At 36.1% G+C, this 20,038-nt stretch overlaps 4 protein-coding genes across 8 annotated transcripts; 2 read left to right on the top strand and 2 right to left on the bottom strand.

The window, feature by feature from the left end:
* The first annotated feature begins 906 nt into the window (after positions 1–906).
* LOC142549823 (uncharacterized) lies at positions 907–1,964 on the top strand. Its single transcript, XM_075659003.1, has 4 exons — positions 907–1,044; positions 1,162–1,197; positions 1,417–1,603; positions 1,689–1,964. The coding sequence occupies exons 1-4, from the start codon at positions 988–990 to the stop codon at positions 1,871–1,873; spliced, it is 465 nt and encodes a 154-aa protein (XP_075515118.1). The 5' UTR covers positions 907–987; the 3' UTR covers positions 1,874–1,964.
* Positions 1,459–18,456, bottom strand: LOC142549822 (uncharacterized). 4 transcript variants are annotated; one of them, XM_075659002.1, is made up of 7 exons: positions 18,322–18,456; positions 18,045–18,238; positions 16,937–17,949; positions 16,338–16,418; positions 15,982–16,044; positions 15,639–15,686; positions 1,459–1,576 (listed from the first exon to the last, which is right to left on the bottom strand). In XM_075659002.1, the coding sequence occupies exons 3-7, from the start codon at positions 17,837–17,839 to the stop codon at positions 1,556–1,558; spliced, it is 1,116 nt and encodes a 371-aa protein (XP_075515117.1). In that variant the 5' UTR covers positions 17,840–17,949; positions 18,045–18,238; positions 18,322–18,456; the 3' UTR covers positions 1,459–1,555. The 4 variants fall into 4 exon arrangements, with proteins under 4 accessions (XP_075515117.1, XP_075515116.1, XP_075515114.1 ...); XM_075659001.1 differs by lacking the exon at positions 1,459–1,576 and adding an exon at positions 14,104–14,175; XM_075658999.1 differs by lacking the exon at positions 1,459–1,576 and having other exon boundaries at positions 15,198–15,686.
* On the top strand, positions 3,055–9,818 carry LOC142549821 (uncharacterized). 2 transcript variants are annotated; one of them, XM_075658996.1, is made up of 18 exons: positions 3,055–3,471; positions 3,562–3,753; positions 3,865–4,020; positions 4,137–4,430; positions 4,530–4,747; positions 4,851–4,925; positions 5,125–5,191; positions 5,449–5,774; positions 5,851–6,084; positions 6,169–6,356; positions 6,862–7,000; positions 7,087–7,195; positions 7,779–7,881; positions 7,971–8,160; positions 8,723–8,821; positions 8,900–8,958; positions 9,292–9,397; positions 9,484–9,817. In XM_075658996.1, exons 1-18 carry the CDS (start codon positions 3,222–3,224, stop codon positions 9,643–9,645), a joined length of 2,967 nt encoding a protein of 988 aa, XP_075515111.1. In that variant the 5' UTR covers positions 3,055–3,221; the 3' UTR covers positions 9,646–9,817. The 2 variants fall into 2 exon arrangements, with proteins under 2 accessions (XP_075515111.1, XP_075515112.1); XM_075658997.1 differs by lacking the exon at positions 3,055–3,471 and having other exon boundaries at positions 3,567–3,743; positions 3,908–4,020; positions 9,484–9,818.
* Positions 10,254–12,192, bottom strand: LOC142549820 (U-box domain-containing protein 40-like). The gene has a single exon (XM_075658995.1). The coding sequence runs from the start codon at positions 11,938–11,940 to the stop codon at positions 10,435–10,437; it is 1,506 nt and encodes a 501-aa protein (XP_075515110.1). The 5' UTR covers positions 11,941–12,192; the 3' UTR covers positions 10,254–10,434.
* Positions 18,457–20,038: the final 1,582 nt, after the last annotated feature.

Raw genomic sequence — 20,038 nt, 5'->3', positions numbered from 1 at the left:
TACATAAGTACTGTAAACGTGATTCGTGAAATTAATTAAGCAATGAATTCTTTTCTCCTGAAAATCAATACTTTTCTCTTAATTGCTTTTTCTTTAACTGTAAAAATGTCAACTTTTTTTATCATTTAATAACATATTATATTATTGTAATTTCAATAACTAAAAAGCAAGTTGTTCAATATCATTCATAAATCTGCTGAGGAATGAAACAACCGTGAGTCTGGATTGTATAAAGCATGGCGGAGAGCAGTCGTCAAGTCATCAAATTTACGGGTTCTTGACTTTAATTTGGTTGAAATAACCCTATGCTCTAAGGGATGAACAACTTCACTGCCAAGTGAAATTTTAAAATCGTCGCTCACCGCCTCATGTGCTGTAATGATGATCCTCTTTAAAATATAACTGATCAAATGAATCTTACAGCAAGCTACTTCTTTGACTTATGTCATTAACATGTGATGTCACATGAATGGAGTCTTTAAGGATAGAATATCTCAGCTATCTTAGTATTTTATGTCAGAAAAGTGTACTGCTACATATTGGTGCCCATTAATCTGAAACCTAGTTAACGATGCATGTACCTTGACACAGCATTTTCTGGACCACCAGAGATGCCATTGTACCTATCTCTAAAACCTGTCGTACTTTGAACTTAACTCGCGAGACCAATAAGCTTTAGATCATGGATAAGTAGATAAAGTCTACATGCTGGTTTTACCACCAAATTGGTGAAAATTTACTCTACTTTAGGCCTGGAAACTTATCAGAAAGTAGAGAGCTAGATATTATAGACTGGCATACACAAGGCTCGTTGCATGTGGTAAGGACAGTGACCAAGATTCAGCACAGAATCCAATAAATAATGTCTCCTTGATCCTGGAGCTGGCTTACCTACTCCATAAATACATTTGGATCTACTCTTGACAATTTAATTAGTACTAGCTAACCATGGATATTTCTTAAACTTTCAAAACTATTGCTGAGGAAATGGCTTCAAAAGTTGTGCTGCTTGTGCTGGCATGTTTTCTTCTAATCCACACCAGTGTATGCTCTCACTCTATATTGGGTGTATGTGTATGTGGATACATATAGGACGTAGACGTTGCATTTTCTTTCGTCAACATGAGCATGATATTCTCTAAGAATCCTTATGTTTTGCAGGATTCATCAAAATGGGAAGAAGATGTTCTTATTGAGGTAAATAATGCTGAGACTACGTCATTGTTCATCTTCGACTCTTTGTAAGGCGTTGCTGCCAAAACTCATCCGCATCTTAGTTGAATCTTTAGTAATTCTTGCCCCAAGTGCATCCCTTGCACTGAATTCTGCCAGGCTAGAACACAAATCATTTTCCATTTAGTGAGACTAAAATGTCTACTCTTAACAATGGCTTGAAATTTGTTACTTGGTATTCAGAGCGGCGCCCATGCCCCCGTACCGAGTCCAGTCGATACGGTCTCATCACCACCTAAATGTCCACCTCTTCCTCCATTAGTGACGGCCCCTCCACCTCCTCCTTCAGTGGTCAGTGCACCGCCAACTCGGCCTCCACCAGTCATGGCACCAGCTCCTCTTCCTGTTAAACCACCAAGAACCATATTAGGTAATTTCTTAGAATCTTCGACGAAGATTCATTTAATTCGACTGAACCCGTAAAAAAATTATGTCTTTGCCCTACATATGTGCAGAATGCATTCCACAATGCATGGTGAGGTGCAAGAATCATTCTCGGAAGAATATATGCATGAGAACTTGCTTGACATGCTGCAACAGATGCAAATGTGTTCCTCCGGGACAATATGGCAACAAAGAAAAATGTGGCAAATGTTATACAGACATGACTACCAGTGGCGGAAAACTCAAGTGTCCGTGAAGTAAAACATAGGATGAAATCCAAACTCGTTTTGTATGAATTAGTTGTTTCTTGGGAATCAATTCTAATAAATTAATAACTTTTTTCGGAATCCAGATCTTGATTCTTGGACTTTGTCCCACAAAATCATCATCAAAGTAGAACAAATAAAAAAATTTCACTGGCAAAAGTTACAAACGAGATTCTAGCTGTCTGATATAATTGATTAATCGACATATTAAATTGTAAGCATCCAGCCAATATGATTTGATGTACCTCAGTAAGAAACAAAAAACATGCACTAGTATAATCGATATCACCATCAATCCAGCTGATGACATTGGGGGAGACTGCTCACCTCCTAGATTACACACATCTACCATCCTTATATCAGCTGTATTCATCATCAAATTCATGGAATATATGGAAATAAAGAAGAAAATTAACATAGAATTTGTCAAATAGTATCAAGAACCGCATTTATACATAACTCATGAACACTGGCAACATGCAATAACCAAGTACTGCATCTGCTGCCAAGAAATCAAGCAAGAGTACATTCATTCACATACTTTGATCAGGAAAAAAATGGTTGCCGGAAGATTGCTCTTATAGCCGGAATTTGTATGGCCATGATATGTATGACAGTCAGCGCCGACACGTGGGTTCCAATATTGAGCCCTGTTCCGGGCGACACCCCTACCGGTGGCGCGACTAGTGGGATTGCTTCATTTCAAGCAGTGTTTCTTGGATTGTTGCTGCAGCCGTGTCACTCTTCACCATTAAAGAGATTATTTGAGCTTCATAACACTTGTTGGATTCACATACTATTTTTCAGTTTGTATGGAACTCAATAGAGTTCATTATATTTTTGTTCTTAATAATGAAATAATTTATTTAATTAAAAACACTTTATAAAAATAAAAAAATAAAATTAAAAAAATATGGTATTGCTTATGGATATCATCTCACAAAAACATTCTTTATATTTGTCATTAGTTTACCGAAAAAAAAAATTGATTCGCAAAATTAAAATACAAATTAATATTTAAATTAATTATTTTGATAAAATTAAAACTTTCTCACATAGTCCCGATAAAAATTTTAAAATAATTTTGTTTAATCGTTTGTAAAATAATTTAATATATATATTAACAATTTTATATTCATAAAACAAATTTTATTTTCTCAAAAACTACGCATTGTTTCCATCCGCAGCTCGACTCTTTTTCGACTTGAGAACAAAACTCGTTTCCAATGAGCTCTGACCCGAAGATTTGCCTCCGTTGAAGCGCTTATAGGAATTGATCATCAAGATCCAGAAGACATTTTGGGTTGCTTTCACCCCAAAATCCAATCTTGTAAAGAAATGAGAGGAGGCGGAGGGATCCTAGGTGTGAGGGGGCACAACATCGGATCATCGGTGGCACGCACGGTCAAAACTCGAACCCAGTTCTTGAAAAGGCGAGAAAAATGGCTTGTATTTCTGGGAGTAATACTCCACGCAGTTTACATGCTCAGCATTTTCGATATCTACTTCAAGACTCCAATTGTCCACGGCATGGAACCCGTCAAGCCCCGGTTCTCCGCCCCCGCCAAACGCCTTGTACTCCTCATTGGTAAAATACTAGTTTTTCTTCTTTTTCAAATGAATTGTACGCCACCCGTTTGATTAAATGACTCGAGAAGTTGTTTTCCGCTGATTTCAGCGGATGGTTTAAGGGCAGACAAGTTTTTTGAGCCCGACTCGGATGGGAATTACAGGGCGCCGTTTTTGAGGAGCGTGATTACAGAGCGTGGTCGTTGGGGAGTGTCTCATGCGCGTCCTCCGACAGAATCTAGGCCTGGACATGTTGCTATTATTGCTGGATTTTACGAAGATCCTAGTGCAGTTACAAAAGGTTGTTAAATAGTAAGCATTTAAGTCCTGGAACTTTGTTTAGTTGTTAAATAATATTTTCTTCTTTGTATATTGACTTTCTTTGTTTTTTTGGGGTACTGGTTTGTAATAGGGTGGAAAGCGAATCCAGTTGAGTTTGATTCAGTGTTCAATAGGAGCAGACATACGTTTGCATTTGGCAGCCCAGATATTGTTCCCATATTTTGTGGTGCATTGAAGCATAGCACTTGGAATTCATATCCGCATGATTATGAAGATTTTGCCACTGGTTTGTTGCAATTCCTATTAGCTCAATTCCTTAGAGGCTATTTCGGTAGGATGAAATTTATTGATCTTGTGGAGGTTGACAGATTGTAACTGAAAATCTGTTTTGTGCTTATGCAGATGCATCGTTTTTGGATGAATGGTCATTTGATCAATTCCAGAACCTGTTCAATAGGTCTAATCAAGATGTACATTTGAAACGGCTTCTTCAACAAGATAATCTTGTGATATTCATGCACTTACTTGGTTGTGATTCAAATGGTCATGCTCATCGGCCCTATTCATCGATCTATCTCAATAATGTTAAGGTTGTTGACCATATTGCTGAAAGAGTTTATAATCTTGTTCAGAATTACTTCAAAGATGATCTGACATCATATGTTTTTACTGCTGACCATGGAATGAGTGACAAAGGTTCATATGCCCAAATTCCCCATGTTTTGACGGTTGACACTGGAAGTTTTATGCATACTGACTGCACTAACATGCTGACTAGTTACTATTTTCTGATAGGAAGCCATGGTGATGGGCATCCCTCGAACACTGATACTCCTCTGGTTGTATGGGGAGCTGGCGTTGGCCGACCTGTGCCGATTTCTGAAGAACATCATCCCGATGATGCTGTTCGCTTTGTTGATGAGCATGTGCACGATATGCCTACACCACCCGAGTGGGGTCTTGGTGGCCTTGAGAGAATGGATGTGAATCAAGCTGACATTGCACCGTTGATGGTTGTACTATTTACTAACTAATGATTTTTTCAGTTTTCTTTCCTAAGCCTCTCCTTTGAGTGCCTTAGCCTATATGCTCATAATTATCTTTAAATTTTGACAGTCAACTCTTCTAGGTTTGCCATGCCCGGTAAACTCAGTAGGAAATTTGCCGCTAGGATACATTAATTTAAGTGAGGTAAGCTTTGAAGGATAAAATTCCTCTGTGGATTGCATTAATGCCTGGGCCATGTGATTTGGCTTTTTCAATCAAATTTCAATTCATGAAACTGTTTTTTTTTTGTTTCCTGGTTAGAACTCTTCGTCTTTCAAGTTTTTTCCCTAAGTAATGTATGAGATATCTGAGTTGAGTGAATGGGTAAAATGATTTGTGCTAGGTTGAAGAAGTTGAGGCTGTTTTGGCTAACACAAAGCAGATTCTCCATCAGTTTCTGCGGAAGTCACGTATCCATCATGTGAAGCACCATTTTAAACTGTGAAATGTGGTTATTTCTAAACTTTTGCTTCTTGCAGTCTTTCTAAAAGCATTTAGTTGAGAAAAACATATTTTCAATCAGCTGCCATGTGGGAAGAGTCAGGGCCAATGACCTTGGTGCCAATTAACTCACTTTTAGAGTTCAATCTTTTATTGCTTTTACATAGATAGCTGTGGAGGATGGATTGGTTTTTTATCAACAATTTCCTTGACTTTTCTCAATAAGAATTAAAGCAGGAAAACTCACTACTCTTCAAGCCCTTTAAACCCTTGGCCAGTTATATTTTGGTATTGAATCAAATTGAGCATCTGATATCTACCAGGGACTACAAGTCCGCAAAGAAACTGTCTGAAGATCTTCGAAACTTGGCAATGGAAGGGCTTCATTATTTTCAAACTTATGACTGGTTAACGCTGATGGCGGTAATTTCACTTGGCTATATTGGATGGATGTTCTATCTGATTCTCCATGTGTTGAAATCTTATACTGCATTATTTGAAAGTGTTTTTGGAAAGGAGCAATCAGTTTACTTCAGGAAGAACACCTGGAAGGTGGTAAAACACACTGAGCTAGTAGCAACCTTACCTCTGCTTCTGTACAATAAGTTACTTTGTTTTCCCATGACAGGTTTATTTCTCTGGATGTTTGCTGATGGGATCAGTGTGTATGCTACTTTTTATGGAACACTCTCCTCCTCTCTATCATGCATATTTTGCGATGACAATATTTTTATGGATCCAAATCAGCTGTGAATATCAGTTTATAAAAGCACTATGGATATACGTGCATCGAAGGGAAAATGCTCACCTTGTAAAACTTGTGGCTTCTTTTGTCGTATCGGTGTTCGTCCTTGAAATCCTGGTATCTGATATTATTCTGAGGCGCTGGTTCAAGATGATTGTATTTGAATCTTATTTGAGATATTTCATCTAATTCTTTATGCAGGTGAAAAGCTTCATGAACAGGCAGCTCTATTCTTGGATTTTCGTGCTTGTTGGGGTTATTGCTTCTGTTTATCTATTTTACTCAATACCGTGGAGATCTGGAATACCCTTTTTTGTTTGGCTTGCTTGTTGGTTTTTGTCCATTTTTACTTTGATGCCTGCTGAAATTCCCGATAATACTAAACTAGTGTAAGTTTCTTGTTTTCTTGTACAACTCTTCCCTTGTTCTTCCTATACTGTGAATTTCTGATAAAATCTTATCAGGAATGCATTTATTTAATCTTTTAAAATTTCATTGGGCTTAGTGGGAATAACATTGTTACAAGCTCGTTGAGCTGCCTCAGAGAGCAAATTATATTATGCCCGAGAGCCTTTATGGATTATAGAGCAACTATAGTTCAAACTCAATCGCATATGCTTTCTTGGTCATGAATACAGTGAGAAAATTAGCTTACTTGATCGATTCAAAAAAAGTCCTTAGTTATGACTATGTCTCTTTCCCTTGATCTTCTTAGCCTGGAAATTTTGATTGACATAATGTGTTTTCCTACCAAAAATGTCTCACTACCAAGTTAAGCTATTTGTTATTTTGAGAACTTATTTTGACTCAATCCCTTTGTATAATACAGTAAGAATAGCATAAAATTACTCAGAACTGACTTTATGTTTCATGTTTGCTATATGTATTTTGAAGTGTTCTAAGTGGATTAATGATTGTAATAATCGGTGGAGTTACAAGATATCTGCATATGTATGCTGGAGATGGTAAATATTGGCTCAGTCTGACTCATGGCATGAAGAAATCCAAATTCCCTTTGCTTTTCCTCTTACAGGTATTGATATTTTACTTCCCTTCAGTTGGTATCCTGCAAATGTATCCTGAATATCTAACTGACACTTCTTTGCTGCAATGGAATAGACTGTTCTGGTAGTCTTTTCATCAATTATGGTGCATTTGTCAACTTCTCGTAGAACAGAAAAACAGGAACTGCTTGCACTGCACCAATTGATAAATTGGTCCATTGCTGGTATTATTTTTGCTCTTTATCTGATACTGAATTTCCACTTAATTTTCTCTCTCTCTGTGTTTTTTGGTTGTTCGTATACATTCAACTGGAAAGACCTCGACACAGACTGAGATTTGATAATGTGATCACTTACTTTTTTTGCTCATATTTCAATGATTATTTAATATATTCCATGCCGATAAAAGCTATGCCAAACAATCATACTCAGATTCGGTACTAAATCAGTGTACTTTCTACTTCCAAGTAATACAATTTGCATGTTCAAGTGCTTCACCAGACATCAAATGATAAATAATGCTATTTATTTGATGCCTACACCACCTAACCCTGTCTATGTTGTATCCATCACTCTTATTGAGTTTTGTTTGTGCACTTTGTGTTATCCAGCCATATAAATGTATCTTTAGTGCATAATAAAGCAGTCTTATTGTTCATAGGATACATTATTTTATTCAAATCCCATAATAATATGGAAATTTTTGAAGACATTTGGATTGAAATTACATTATTATTTTCTTATTCATTGTCTAAATTGCAGCTTCGATTTGAATTCACGTTTGTTAATTTATTCATTCTTCCGCAGGTGTATCGATGGTTCTTCCACTTTTTTCGGGATCCGGTATCTTGTCTAGGCTTGCTTCTATATTTCTCGGTTTCGCCCCTGCATTCCTCCTTCTGTCTATAGGGTATTTCTCATACTTAATCAAATTGAGACATTAGAAATTTATTTTTTCTTTTGGAGTTCATGATCTTACTTTGTGTGAAACTTGTGCAGATATGAAGCTGTATTCTATTGTGCTCTTTCTCTTGCCCTTATGGCATGGTTGCTCTTTGAAAATGCTTATTTATATTTAAGCAAGATCAACAAATCTTCAGCTTCTTTCAAGGGCATGGAAGATAACATGGTTTTGACATCTGATGATAGATCGTTGCAGTGGTCTGATATGAGAATTTCGTTGGCATTTGTAAGTGATAGCCGGTCTTATTAATATAGCTTTAACTGAAAGGAAATTTCAGTAGCCCCTCTTAACATCCAATTTGTGTTGTTTGCATGCTTGCTTCCATGTTGGTAAGAAAGGGACGCAGGATAGAGTGGTGATTATCTTTGTGCAATCGAACGACATGATTTCTTCAAGCTTGTCCTCAGTTTCTTGAATCACAAGTCATTGTATCTTGTTTCACTTCTGAACTTTTCCAAATGCTTTCAAAAATCAAGTTCTGTTTAGCTTTGCACAGTTCAATTGACTTGTTTGTGGATTTGTACACGGTTATTTGATGAAAGGCTTATTAATGAAAATATGCACTAGATAACGTTCTCTTTTGATAGAGATTTGTGACAAACTTTATAAAATCCTTCCTCTTTCATGTTGCAACTGTAAAACTTGATTGTTGAATTGCAGCAAGTTTACCAAATTAAAAGAATTTATGCAGTAGATTGTTTGGATTGATTGAAAATCCTGTGAAAGCATTAAAACATATTTACTTTGTTGACTGTATTCAATGCTTGAGTATTTGTACTGTTTACAGATGGTCTTTTTCAATATTGCATTCTTTGGAACTGGCAATTTTGCAAGCGTTGCGAGTTTTGAAATATCATCTGTGTACCGATTCGTCACAATCTTCAGTGTAAGCAAAAATAAAAAACCTTCGGTATATGCGTTTTGTCTCAAGTAATAACCTCACATTGTTTATCTTTTGGTACAGCCATTTCTTATGGCAGCACTTCTCGTTTTCAAGTTATTGATACCGTTTGTGCTTGTCATGTAAGTATATTTGCTTATTTAATTTATTGATTCATTTAGAAAATTTCTTTTTTGAAGGTATCTTCCTTCAAGTTGCTTTATTCTTCATGCTACTACCAACTTTGGGATTTTTCAGTAGCCCTAAAACCATTACTTCTAACATTATAATGATATCCGCGCAATTGTTGTGGCTTTCGTTTTTTTGACATCATTTCTCCATACATGGACCGCTTTCCGTTCCAACATTGGGAATTTCTTTCCTTTGTTAATTTTCCCGGATAGATTAATGAAGTTACATAACTTGCTTTTAATTCGGACCTGAACAACTCTTGGAATGTATAAAATCAATTGCAGATGCACGTTCACTGCAATTACCAAACTGATAAGAGTTCCATTGTTGGGATGCTATTTTCTTGTCATAATTTGCTCAGATGTGATGACAATTCACTTCTTCTTCCTGGTATCACGACGTTTTGTCTCAGACTTTGCTTCCTATATCAGTTTGTTTCCCTATAAATATTTACTGAGTTCAACTAATGTTCTTAGGTCCGAAACACTGGAAGCTGGATGGAGATAGGCAACAGCATTAGCCATTTTGGCATCATGAGTGCCCAAGTTGTTTTTGTTTTGTTGCTTTTCGCTCTAACGAGTATATACACAAAAGACATCCAAACTACATCTAAGCAGCTTTCTCGGAAAGAGATGTAATGTGCTTTGTTTCGAACTCTAATTTTCTTTTATTAAGAGGCCTTGCCCCATTTTTCTGTTGGGGACAATGGCGACCGAATCTTGTAGGTTTTGAGTTCCACGTTTTTACGGCAGACTAATCTGTAATACCAGAAATTTTTTTAATAGGAGATTTTGCTATTGAGTGTGGTACGATACCCGTTTTACTCCGTAGGAGATTGTTATTATTGCGTTTTGAACCAAAAACTTCGTCTCACAATTAAGATATGGTGTCATATCAGCTACAAGTAATTGGTTGAGGTAAGCTACTTGATTGTTGTGAATTGTGAATATACTTGGCTGATCTTTAGTATTCCGCGGGTGTGGTACAAAATTCATTAGTTATTAATAGCATGTTAACTTGAGTATTTTACTATTACACGGAATGCCACATGAAAATGGGGATCAAATCTTTGAAAGAAACCTGCCAAATTAAAGTTAGGGGCATGTCAAATTTTGATATCATATATTCATAAAATTATCTTAAAAAACTAAAGTTGGTTCCTTCCAAATCAGTTGTTCCTCCCACTTTCTTATTGAATTTCTTTATCATGGTATTCAGTGAGGCAACATTCAATCGCAACACAGTGTTTACACAACATTAGAATCTAATCACTCATTGAAAATCTTCCTCACTACACGTCTACACCAATCTTCACCAAAACCAGGAACATTGCCATCAGCCAAGTGTAATATACATCTAATGACAATCATGAACCAGAATACCCATAAAAGTAGTCCAAATTAGCTTGCATACAAAATCTTGAAAATTTAATTCGACTCCTTGATTTGCCTCTGTGTCCGACTCGCATCCTCGTCCGAGTTAAGCAACTCTTCCCAATCGATCTCCTCATTTTCCTCCTCATCTTTCTTCCTCAACGTCTCCAATATCCTCCTCACTTTCTCGTTAACATGATCACTACCCCTTCCCTCCAACTTTTCTAGCACTTTCTCCGCCCCCGCCTCTTTCGCTAACCCCTTGAACCTTAATCCACCATTGCTCAGACCGTAAAACGCAGCCAAACACCTATCCCGAGTCGCTACCGAGTCAAATTCGTCACGACTCAGCAGACTAACAAAGCAATCCACTGCACCGCCATCCAGCATTGAAGCCCTCCCTTCCATGCTGGCAGCTAAGTTGCATAAAACCAACATAACCCGAGCCGGCATATGATCCGATTTCACCATCCCTAACAGTGTCTGAACCGACCCGAGTTTGATCATTTTGACCCGATTGCTTTGTACCAGAGAGAGATGATACAGAGCCATAGCCGAGTAATGCCGAATCCGCTCCGAGGCAGAACGAAGGGCGTGGAGCAGCGGCGGCAGCGCTCCCAAGACTCCAATGGCGGTCTTGTTCTGATCATCGAGGGATAAACTAAAGAGCGCGCAAGCTGCATGCTCCTGCGATTCAGGAAATCGTCCACGAAGAACGTTGATCAATGGTGGAACGATTCCTGAACGTACGATCTTTACTTTGTTTTGCTTCTCCAACGACAGGTTCACCAGCGCCGCGATAGCGTTCACTTGCAGAGCTACGTATTTCGAGGGGATTAATGATTTTATAGTGGATAGCAATCTCGGAGTGCAGAGATGAAGACGGGTATCTTCCCGGGTCCGAGTCAGTTTCCGGAGGAAAGCCAAACCCTCTTCTTGATCGGAAATTTGAGAGCTTTTAAGCTTCAGCATGAGTTCTGCCTCTTCCGAGAAACTGGGATTCGTTAAGATTTCATTATCGCATGAAGAAGATGAGGAATAACACGAGGGACGGATTGCAAATGGAAGAGTGCTCGGCAGGCCGTCGGAGCTCGCCGCGGACACCACGCTCGGCGTCCGGCTCAACTTATCCGAACCGCCAATCGACCCAACGCTGCGGTTTCCATTTTCACCATCTTCTAAGTTCATTAACGTGCGTAGGAGTTTCTGAGCTGAGTGAAAGTCGATTGTTTTTGGCGGGTCAATGCGGTGGAGGTGGCACCAGCTAAGAATGGCGGACTTGAGGGCGAGGTTGGGAATGACTATGGAGAAGTCAGCCGCGCCGGCGAGAGAGGGTGTAAAAGAAAGGGACACGCAGGCGTGTATGCAGTTCCTTTCGAAGGTGTGACCGGATGATACTATTACAGGGTCCGCCATTAATGAGTTTGAGATGGGGCACAAAAACTCTATAGGAACTGAAAAGGGTTGTTGAATCTGAGATTCAGCTAGCTTCTTCTGAAGCTGTAAGGTTGACCGTGACTTGTAAAACGAAATCTTCCATCTTTGCTTGCCACTCCCCATTTTTGTTTCAGATTAAGAGGGATAGCATCGGTTATTTCTGATGGGACTAAGAGTGGAAGATGGATGAACACAGAAAAGCATAGGTGGAAACAGACTGTAAGCAGAAATCCATTGATGAATAATGGGTGGAGAAAGTATTAAAAGGAGGGCTTGAATTATTGACAGACGGGGTTTGATTAATTTTGATTACTTTTTTGCTGTCTCTTTATGTTTGCGAGCGATTTTACGGAATTCTTGGATGTTGACTGTCATTTTTCTTTTATTTTTTTATTAGGATTGAATTTCAAATACGAAAATATCGTTTTAAATTTGAAATTTTGATGTCTCATGACTACGACTTGTATTTTCTTGAGCATTGTTTGGATGTATAAATTGTGTCAAAAAAATTAATTCTAAAGAGGAAAGCAGAAAATTAGGAGTAAACCATAACTATTTGTTTTGACCAACGATGATGAATCTTTTGTTTGCAATGTTTCTATTGAATTAGGGAGATGTGATCTTTTACCCAAGAAAATATCACAACTTTACAATAATTTGCAGTGTAGGTGTTATCCACTTGCAATAAAAGTGGTATTAGGTTTTGATTTTATGAATGTAGAGAAATCTTTGGCATACAAGTCCATCCAAGGAATGATGCCTCACTTTTCCAACAAAAACAAAACAATATATTCCTAATTAATTAAATATATAGTTTTAAATAACTATCTTGAATAACTTGAAAAATAAAAATAAAAAAAAAGCCGAGAGTTTCTGTTTTAAAAAAAAAGGAAGAAGAAGATTGTGAGACTTGATGCCAAAAGGTAAATTGGAAAAAGAGATGGAAGACTTGCATGCATGAAATTATGGAAAAGGGTGCTGCCACTCTTGCATGTCCCCCATGTTCTACTTAATTGCTAAGCTAACTTCTTCACTGTGTGTTTCTAGGGAATGCTACTTTTTATATTCTTTATTATTATTATTATTATTATTATTATTATTATTACTATTATTAATAAAAATGTTTGATAATTGGCGATATATGTGTAAGATTTGACAATCGGAGTAGCTGAACACGGTGGGGCTTGAAAAAAGAATAAAAGAAGCAAGCACATAACAAGAATTAATATGCTTTTACAAAAGAAGAGGGTATTGATAATATATTGCTCTTTACAATTTGGCGCGTACCGTTTTTGTTCCTGTTTGTCAATATGATTGTGACTCGACAATTTGGTGTCATATATGCTTCTTTTTTCTATTTTTTTTTAAATTTTTTTTAAGACGATGAAACTCAAGATCGTCTAGTTGTCACCTGTGCCTTGTTGCATGTGATGGTAGATTTTATAATAGTGCAATCATACTTTAAATAATTTCGGTAAAATTTAAGATTTTAATGGGATGTATCGATATATTAACGTTAAAAATATATGAAATTTTGAAAATATTTCATCCAAATAATATCCATATTTTCGAGTTGGCCTATGAAATTTCTTCATATTACATTTAGATTTCAAATGTATTTAATTGTATTTTTGTTGTTTAAGTTAAACAAGATCATGAAATTCAAATTTACCTCTATAAGTTTATATAGTATTTCATGTTAGTTACAATGTATTTAAAATGTATCCAATGATGGTGTCATTTGAAATTTATTATACTTTGTGTAACTAATGTGTAAATAAGTAAGATATGTATTTAAGATTTGATCTACTATTTCATTGTTAACAATAAAACTATAATCAAAATTATGTATTCAAATTCGTTTCCTCAAATGCACGCTAATTTATTTTAGTCTTAGAGGTTGCATAGATGTGTGGGCTTTGGAAAACTATTTTTCTCATGCTCGGATAAGGTTCTTAACTTAAATTAAAGTAACGGCTGATCTCTTGTTCACTACACGTACTTAAAAGAAAAGAACAAAAAAAAGTCGTAGCCAAATAGATCTTTCTTGAATAAAGCAGCGTAGTAAGAAAGGCAGAAAGACTCCTTTCATCACTGTCTTGACCTTTCTCTGAGCCGCGTAAGATCTCTCTTACTTAATTAGTCTTTTGCTGTAATTGTAATAACAACGATCCTCCCCTCCCCCGTTTGTTTTAGCAACTTATCCTAGGGTATCCTAACCAAGAGATCGCCGACGACGATAGAGGAAGCAACCCTCCTGCTGCGGCGGGACGACTTATTTCTTTCACAATAAGACCTAGCCTATTTTAGAAAGGAGCTGCATAGCCCCAAATCAATGGCTGTTTGGAGCCAGGTAGTCTGCCCATTTGAAGGAAAGCATAAAAACTCGTGTTAGATTATTTTACAAGTTAACTTCAGGAGACGAATTTTCACCCGATCTGATTTATAAAAAATACTATTTTTTATATTCAAGTACAATTTTTCCTTACAAAAATATCATTTTTCGTTAATTTATGATATAATATATACCGATTTGAGTAAAAAAATATATCAATTTTTATCTATTATTTTTCATTACAAATATATCGATATGTTTCACGAATATAAATTCGTCGAACCATCAATAAGATATCTAACTTGGAAAAGTGGAAGCCAACTAGGCCCAGATTATAACCCTTGATTTATGTACTCTTCTATTGTGCCAACCATCAGTGTTGTTTGTTCATACGTTGATTATTTCTGGTTATAAATTATAATTTGGTCGATTTAAGCTTCTTTATATTTATATTTTTTCATATTCATAGTAATATATAACATTACATATTTCTCTTTTTGAAATTGATCTATTTATTTATAATAAAATCATATGTCCAAACGTGAGAACGTAATTTTTTTTCAAAAACAGTGTAGATCAAAACCGAACAAAAACTCGTAGTCAACACATTTCTTTCGATTCTTCGTCATTTTTACCTGTAAGGTGGGAAGGAGGAAAGGTCACAGAGTTCCGCCAAAAACAATGTTGCAAAATAATATTAGATTGCATTTGAATCGAACACATATTTGAATGTTCGCTGAGGTTCGGGGGGTCTACTAGACAGACATTATCGAATAGCACCTTTTGATGATAGATATGAACAAGAAACTTCGAGAAAACTAGTGTTTTCTGAATTATATGAAGCCAGTAAACAAACAGCAAATCCATGGGTATTTGAACCTGAGTATCCAGAAAAAAGTAGAATATATTTCGATTTGAGAAAATGATTTGGAGAAACTGTTTCTCCATTTGGTAGAAAAACTTGAAATCAATTATTAAATTACATGGGGGATTCGAAAAGTGTCCAGGCAAGTGAGATGAATTTAAATCTATGATTTGAAATCTATTAACTTGAAATCCTTTTCCATCCAATTACACTCTTATGTTTTTCTTTTTCCTCGATAAATATATCGGCCAAATGACCAACAGTCAAAGAACCAACATTCGTTATTTTTGCTTATCCAGTAGAAGTCTTGATTTTCAACTGAACAATGCGTCCAAGATTCTATATGACTACTACTAACACAGAAAAGTTCGTGATTTTTTTAAGTGTCTTCCAAAACATGGTTCACACGAAGCAAACAAATGGTGGCAGTATGCTTACAGTATTGGACATATGGTTTTTTTCTAATCTACATCTGAAGTGTTTCTGTCCGCCGTTGTGGTGAAATTTAAGCTCTTGGATTATTAATATAAGATGTCAAATTCGATTAAAATACGAGGAATCCATATGATCTAATGAAGTTGAGATATGAGGAGAATTACTCCATGTGGAAGATAAACTTACTCTCGGGCGCATGGAATGCAACGCAGAAAGTATCTTCTTTCTTGGTCCCTGCAAATAATAAAAAAAAGTGTCACCAGTTTTCAATTTATAGATTTCTTTTTGGTACCAAGAAATCAGCACCGCTGGAATGAATGACTAAATATGCCCAATGGGCATAATACAAATTATTGGAGCTGTAAGCTATTGTTTCATTCGATCAAATTAGCGTGGAAATTTCATACCAAGCAATCAATTAAAATGAGTGGGAAAAAAATGGGAATTTCGCATGGTCGGGGAAATAAAAAGTTCAGTTCATGATATCCAAATAGATAGATAATTTACTGTCAATGAACACTATTCATACGATTGGTATCCCCAATTCCTTCAGGTCTAATTCTCCCATTTGCTTCAGTCCAACCATGTCAATCTGCAATAAAACATACATATTTAAAGAACTGCAAGTCTCTTGATTTACACGTTGAATCTTGGTTTTTATATTCTGAGGGTTTGCTTAAAAATGAATGCAGCGTCTATGTTTCTGTTAAAGCTAAGCCTCTTCATGAGAAGTCATATCTAACAATCATAGAGACAAAATGACTCGAAAGGAGTATCATTGAATGTTTGGGGTTAATTTAAAGTCTCAAAATATAATTATCTCACTGGAAAAATGAAGCATTAATGGCGAAAAACTCTAAACAGGCTGCAGAGGAGTGTATATACCTCTTCAGCTTCAAAATTGATAGCATATTTTCCCAAACCTAGCGAATGCAACAAACTACTCACGGTGGGAGGTAGGAAGTCCTAGACAACATCAGAGAGACATACATAAGTATTCAGAGAAAAAAAATTGTAAAATAGATGAGGCGCAGGCAAAAACAATCATAGCATTCATAAAAGTGAATAGCTCACTTGTCGGATCAATAAGAAAGTGTTTAACCACATCATATTCGAAAATCATTTTTGTAAGTGGAAAACGGTCACCGCTTCAAGTTCATTTACTATGGAATTCTGACACAAACAGAATTCAAAATTGTTGCCACATTTCACAAGACATCATCTTGTTATGTCATCAATTTTTCAATAAACTCCCGTTCTCAAACATGTTCCGACAGTGTGGACAAAGGACCTTTCTTTACATATGGAGTGAAACCGAAGAAACTAGTGTTGCCAGAAAGCATGTAATATGCATTTGAAATTCATTATAGCATCAAGAATACAGAAAGTACAGCATCACTGTTCTAAATTGAGGTATCACCTATACCGTCACATAAACACTCTTCAAGAAAAAAGTTGCTTTGTAACAGAAGTTCAATGCATACCATGAAAGGGGTCTCAAACATGCTACCAGTTACTGGAGGAAGTTCCTTAACCAGCTTGGAAGAATCCACATGGGCCGTTGACATTGCAGGTAAAGGGAACTTTGGCAATTCCAAGGGATCGCTAATCAAGAATTGGGCAGTTCTTAATGGATCGGTAGGCCTAATTGATGGCACATGAGGAAGCTGATCAACTACAGGAGTGGAAAACCCATTAAAATATCTTGCCACTCTGTTAGAGGATTGGGGTCTCTCTCCAGTTGTAGCCCGAGAAGTATAACTGCTGACAGGATCCATTTGATGAGGTTCAGCAGCTGCCCTTGATAATGGAATATTTGCCAGGAAGCTCCCTTCGGCTGAATATTCCATGGGGTCGCTAATCAAGAACTGGGAAGTTCTCGAGGCATTAATAGGCCTAATTGATGGCACATGTGGAAGATGATCAACGACAGTTCTTGGAGTGGAAAACCCATTAAAATACTTTGCCACTCGGTCAGAGGATTGGGGTCTCTCTTCACTTGTAGCCCATGAAGTATAACTGCTGACTGTATTCATATGAGGTGGTTCATCAGCTCCCCTTGATAATGGAATATTTGCCAAGAAGCTCCCTTCGGCTGAATATTCCAAGGGATCGCTAATCAAGAACTGGGTAGTTCTTGACGCATCCATATGACTGATTGACGGCACATGTGAAAGCTTATCAGCTGCAGTCCTAGGAATAGAAAACCCACTAGAATGTTTTGCAACTCTTTCAGGGGATTTGGATCTAGCTCCATTTGTAGCCTGAGAAGTATAAAAACTGCTGATTGAATCCAACTTAGATGGTTCGGCAGCTCCACTTGATGATGGAATTTTTGTCAAGAGGCTCCTTTCCGGTGATTCCAGAACCCGAATAGCTCTGGCCATCTTCTCATGAAGCTCTGCCTTTTTCCTCTCCTCGATTTCAAATTCTATACGCCTAGAAATTCTCTTGCATGTCAATTTCAATCTAAGGTCCTTTGGGTCTAAGATATTATCTGCAGCCATCAAGTTCATTTCAAAATCAGTGAGCAAACAGATGCAAGTCCTATTCGCAAAAGATAACAAGAGAATGTTTCAATGTATGCTTTACCATCGAGATTAATGTTGTATATATCGCTCCCTCCACTCGTGTCACCTCTAGTCCTGTAAAGATATCCATCCAAAACATTCAAATTAGTTACCTAAAAAATTCTGACACTCTATCTTAGCACAAAACATGTCATCTGCTAGCATTTTAAAGCTCGACACGCCATCAGAGACCCCCGTTGTCTCCTTCACCATTTTCTACAGCAAAATTGGAAACACAAACAAACTAATCAACGACCCATTTCCTTCCAGTTCATATGAACGTGAATAGAAAAACTTACTTGCCCAGAACGGCCGAGGGTGATCGTGACTTGGGGATCCACCATTATCCGATTACTTGCCGCCGATTCTCCAACATCCATCGCTCCTCCAACTTAATACCACAGCGTGGACAAAATAAAAAAAAATTATAGTACCCTTGAAAAAGTTTAATTAAATAAGGACTCTCCTTTAGATTTTTTCTTTCTTTCTAAACTTCTTAAATTATATTTTTAATGAGAATTCTTGTTTTTTTATATTATTATTTTAACTAATTTAAATAACAAAATTTATTTCCACGAACTAGAAACAAACATTGTAATATAAGCTATTTGAAATTTATAAATAATTTGGAGATATTGATGATAATCTTATTTAAAAGTTTCACAAATCCAAAGCCATTTTATTGACTAGTTTTTTTAAAAAAAGAAAGGGTAAAATAAATGATGAAGTCATTAATTTTATTTATTTGCACGTAACGATATATATCATATAATATGAGTAACATCATTGTATTGTACAGTGATATTTACACTAATTATATCATAAGATTTTGTTATTATCTCGTTATATTCTGTATTTAATTTATTATGAAATTTTGATAAATTGAATTTTTTTGTTTATAATAATATTCGAAGATAAAATAAATTTTCAAATTTTTATGTTCAATAATTTATCAAAAATAGAACACCAAGACATACAAGATGTTTGAAGAAAGTTTTGGGATTTGAATAAGACACTCTTGAATTGTCCATGGCTGTTAATATTTCAGAACATATTTATGACATGTGTTGAATAAAAAAAGTTTCATACTATAATTATGTATTATTAGTTGATATTATTTTTCTAAAAAGCCAGTTTAAGCGACGCTTAGTAAAACTTAAATTTTAATTAGTACACTTTAACTCGATTAAACAATTGTTTTTAGAATATAAAATTTTATTTATTTTTTAAATAATATGTTTTTATAAATACTATGTAAATATCAAATATAAAAATAATTATACATAGGCACGACATTGATAACGAGCTTATTTTATTATATTATTTTGTAAAACACAAAAATTTGTGTGAGACGGTCTTACGAGTCATATTTTGTGAGATATATATCTTATTTGGTTTATCTACGAAAAATATTATTTTTTATGCTAAAAATATTACTTTTTATCGTGAATATCGTTAGAGTTGACCCGTCTCAAAAATAAAAGATTCGTGAGACCGTTTCACAATAGACCTACTCTTTGTACAATTATAGAAATTCTTACGTTTCAGCTGGTGATACTGATAGAAATTATATTTGTTATTTTATTGGCTGGTGAGATAGAATGAATATCCACTCGAAGCTAACCAGCTAATAATGATAAAGCCGAAGAAAGATCACCGTGGAGTACTCGAGGAATGGTGCATAAAGATCTCTAAACTAATGGCAGTGCTGGACTTGAGATCAAATGTCGGATGCTATGATATAAAAGATGTTCCATTGTCCGTTTCACGGAAAAGTATGGCTCCAACATCAACGGTGCATAAAGATCTCTAACATAATGGTAGCGTTGGACATCAGATCAAACATCGGATAATAAATCAAATCAGACATATAAAAGTATGGCTCCAACTTCTAATTAATACGTGATCAAATCATACAAAAACAAGTATGATTCCAAATCCAACGGTGCTTAGAGACCATTGTAGCTTTGGACATGGGGTCAAACTTCGGATGATCAAATCAAACACAGAAAAGTA

Source organism: Primulina tabacum, chromosome 6 (assembly GCF_025594145.1).
Source record: "Primulina tabacum isolate GXHZ01 chromosome 6, ASM2559414v2, whole genome shotgun sequence".
Classification (NCBI taxonomy): Eukaryota; Viridiplantae; Streptophyta; class Magnoliopsida; order Lamiales; family Gesneriaceae; genus Primulina; species Primulina tabacum.
Note: the sequence above shows the minus strand (reverse complement) of the source record. Positions and strands in the feature narration are given on the sequence as shown.

Bases quoted from the DNA above. Each gene is read 5' to 3' on its own strand.
- LOC142549820 (XM_075658995.1), bottom strand. From the start codon at position 11,940: ATGGGGAGTGGCAAGCAAAGATGGAAGATTTCGTTTTACAAGTCACGG.
- LOC142549823 (XM_075659003.1), top strand. From the start codon at position 988: ATGGCTTCAAAAGTTGTGCTGCTTGTGCTGGCATGTTTTCTTCTAATC. The intron at 1,045-1,161 runs GTATGCTCTCAC...TATGTTTTGCAG, and splicing joins TTCTTCTAATCCACACCAGT to GATTCATCAAAATGGGAAGA. The intron at 1,198-1,416 runs GTAAATAATGCT...CTTGGTATTCAG, and splicing joins AAGAAGATGTTCTTATTGAG to AGCGGCGCCCATGCCCCCGT.
- LOC142549822 (XM_075658999.1), bottom strand. From the start codon at position 17,839: ATGGCCAGAGCTATTCGGGTTCTGGAATCACCGGAAAGGAGCCTCTTG. The intron at 16,419-16,936 runs GTATGCATTGAA...GATGTTGTCTAG, and splicing joins TGTTTGAGACCCCTTTCATG to GACTTCCTACCTCCCACCGT. The intron at 15,687-15,981 runs GTATGAATAGTG...TATTATTTGCAG, and splicing joins AGGAATTGGGGATACCAATC to GGACCAAGAAAGAAGATACT.
- LOC142549821 (XM_075658996.1), top strand. From the start codon at position 3,222: ATGAGAGGAGGCGGAGGGATCCTAGGTGTGAGGGGGCACAACATCGGA. The intron at 4,431-4,529 runs GTTCATATGCCC...ATTTTCTGATAG, and splicing joins CCATGGAATGAGTGACAAAG to GAAGCCATGGTGATGGGCAT. The intron at 7,196-7,778 runs GTATTATTTTTG...ATTCTTCCGCAG, and splicing joins GATAAATTGGTCCATTGCTG to GTGTATCGATGGTTCTTCCA.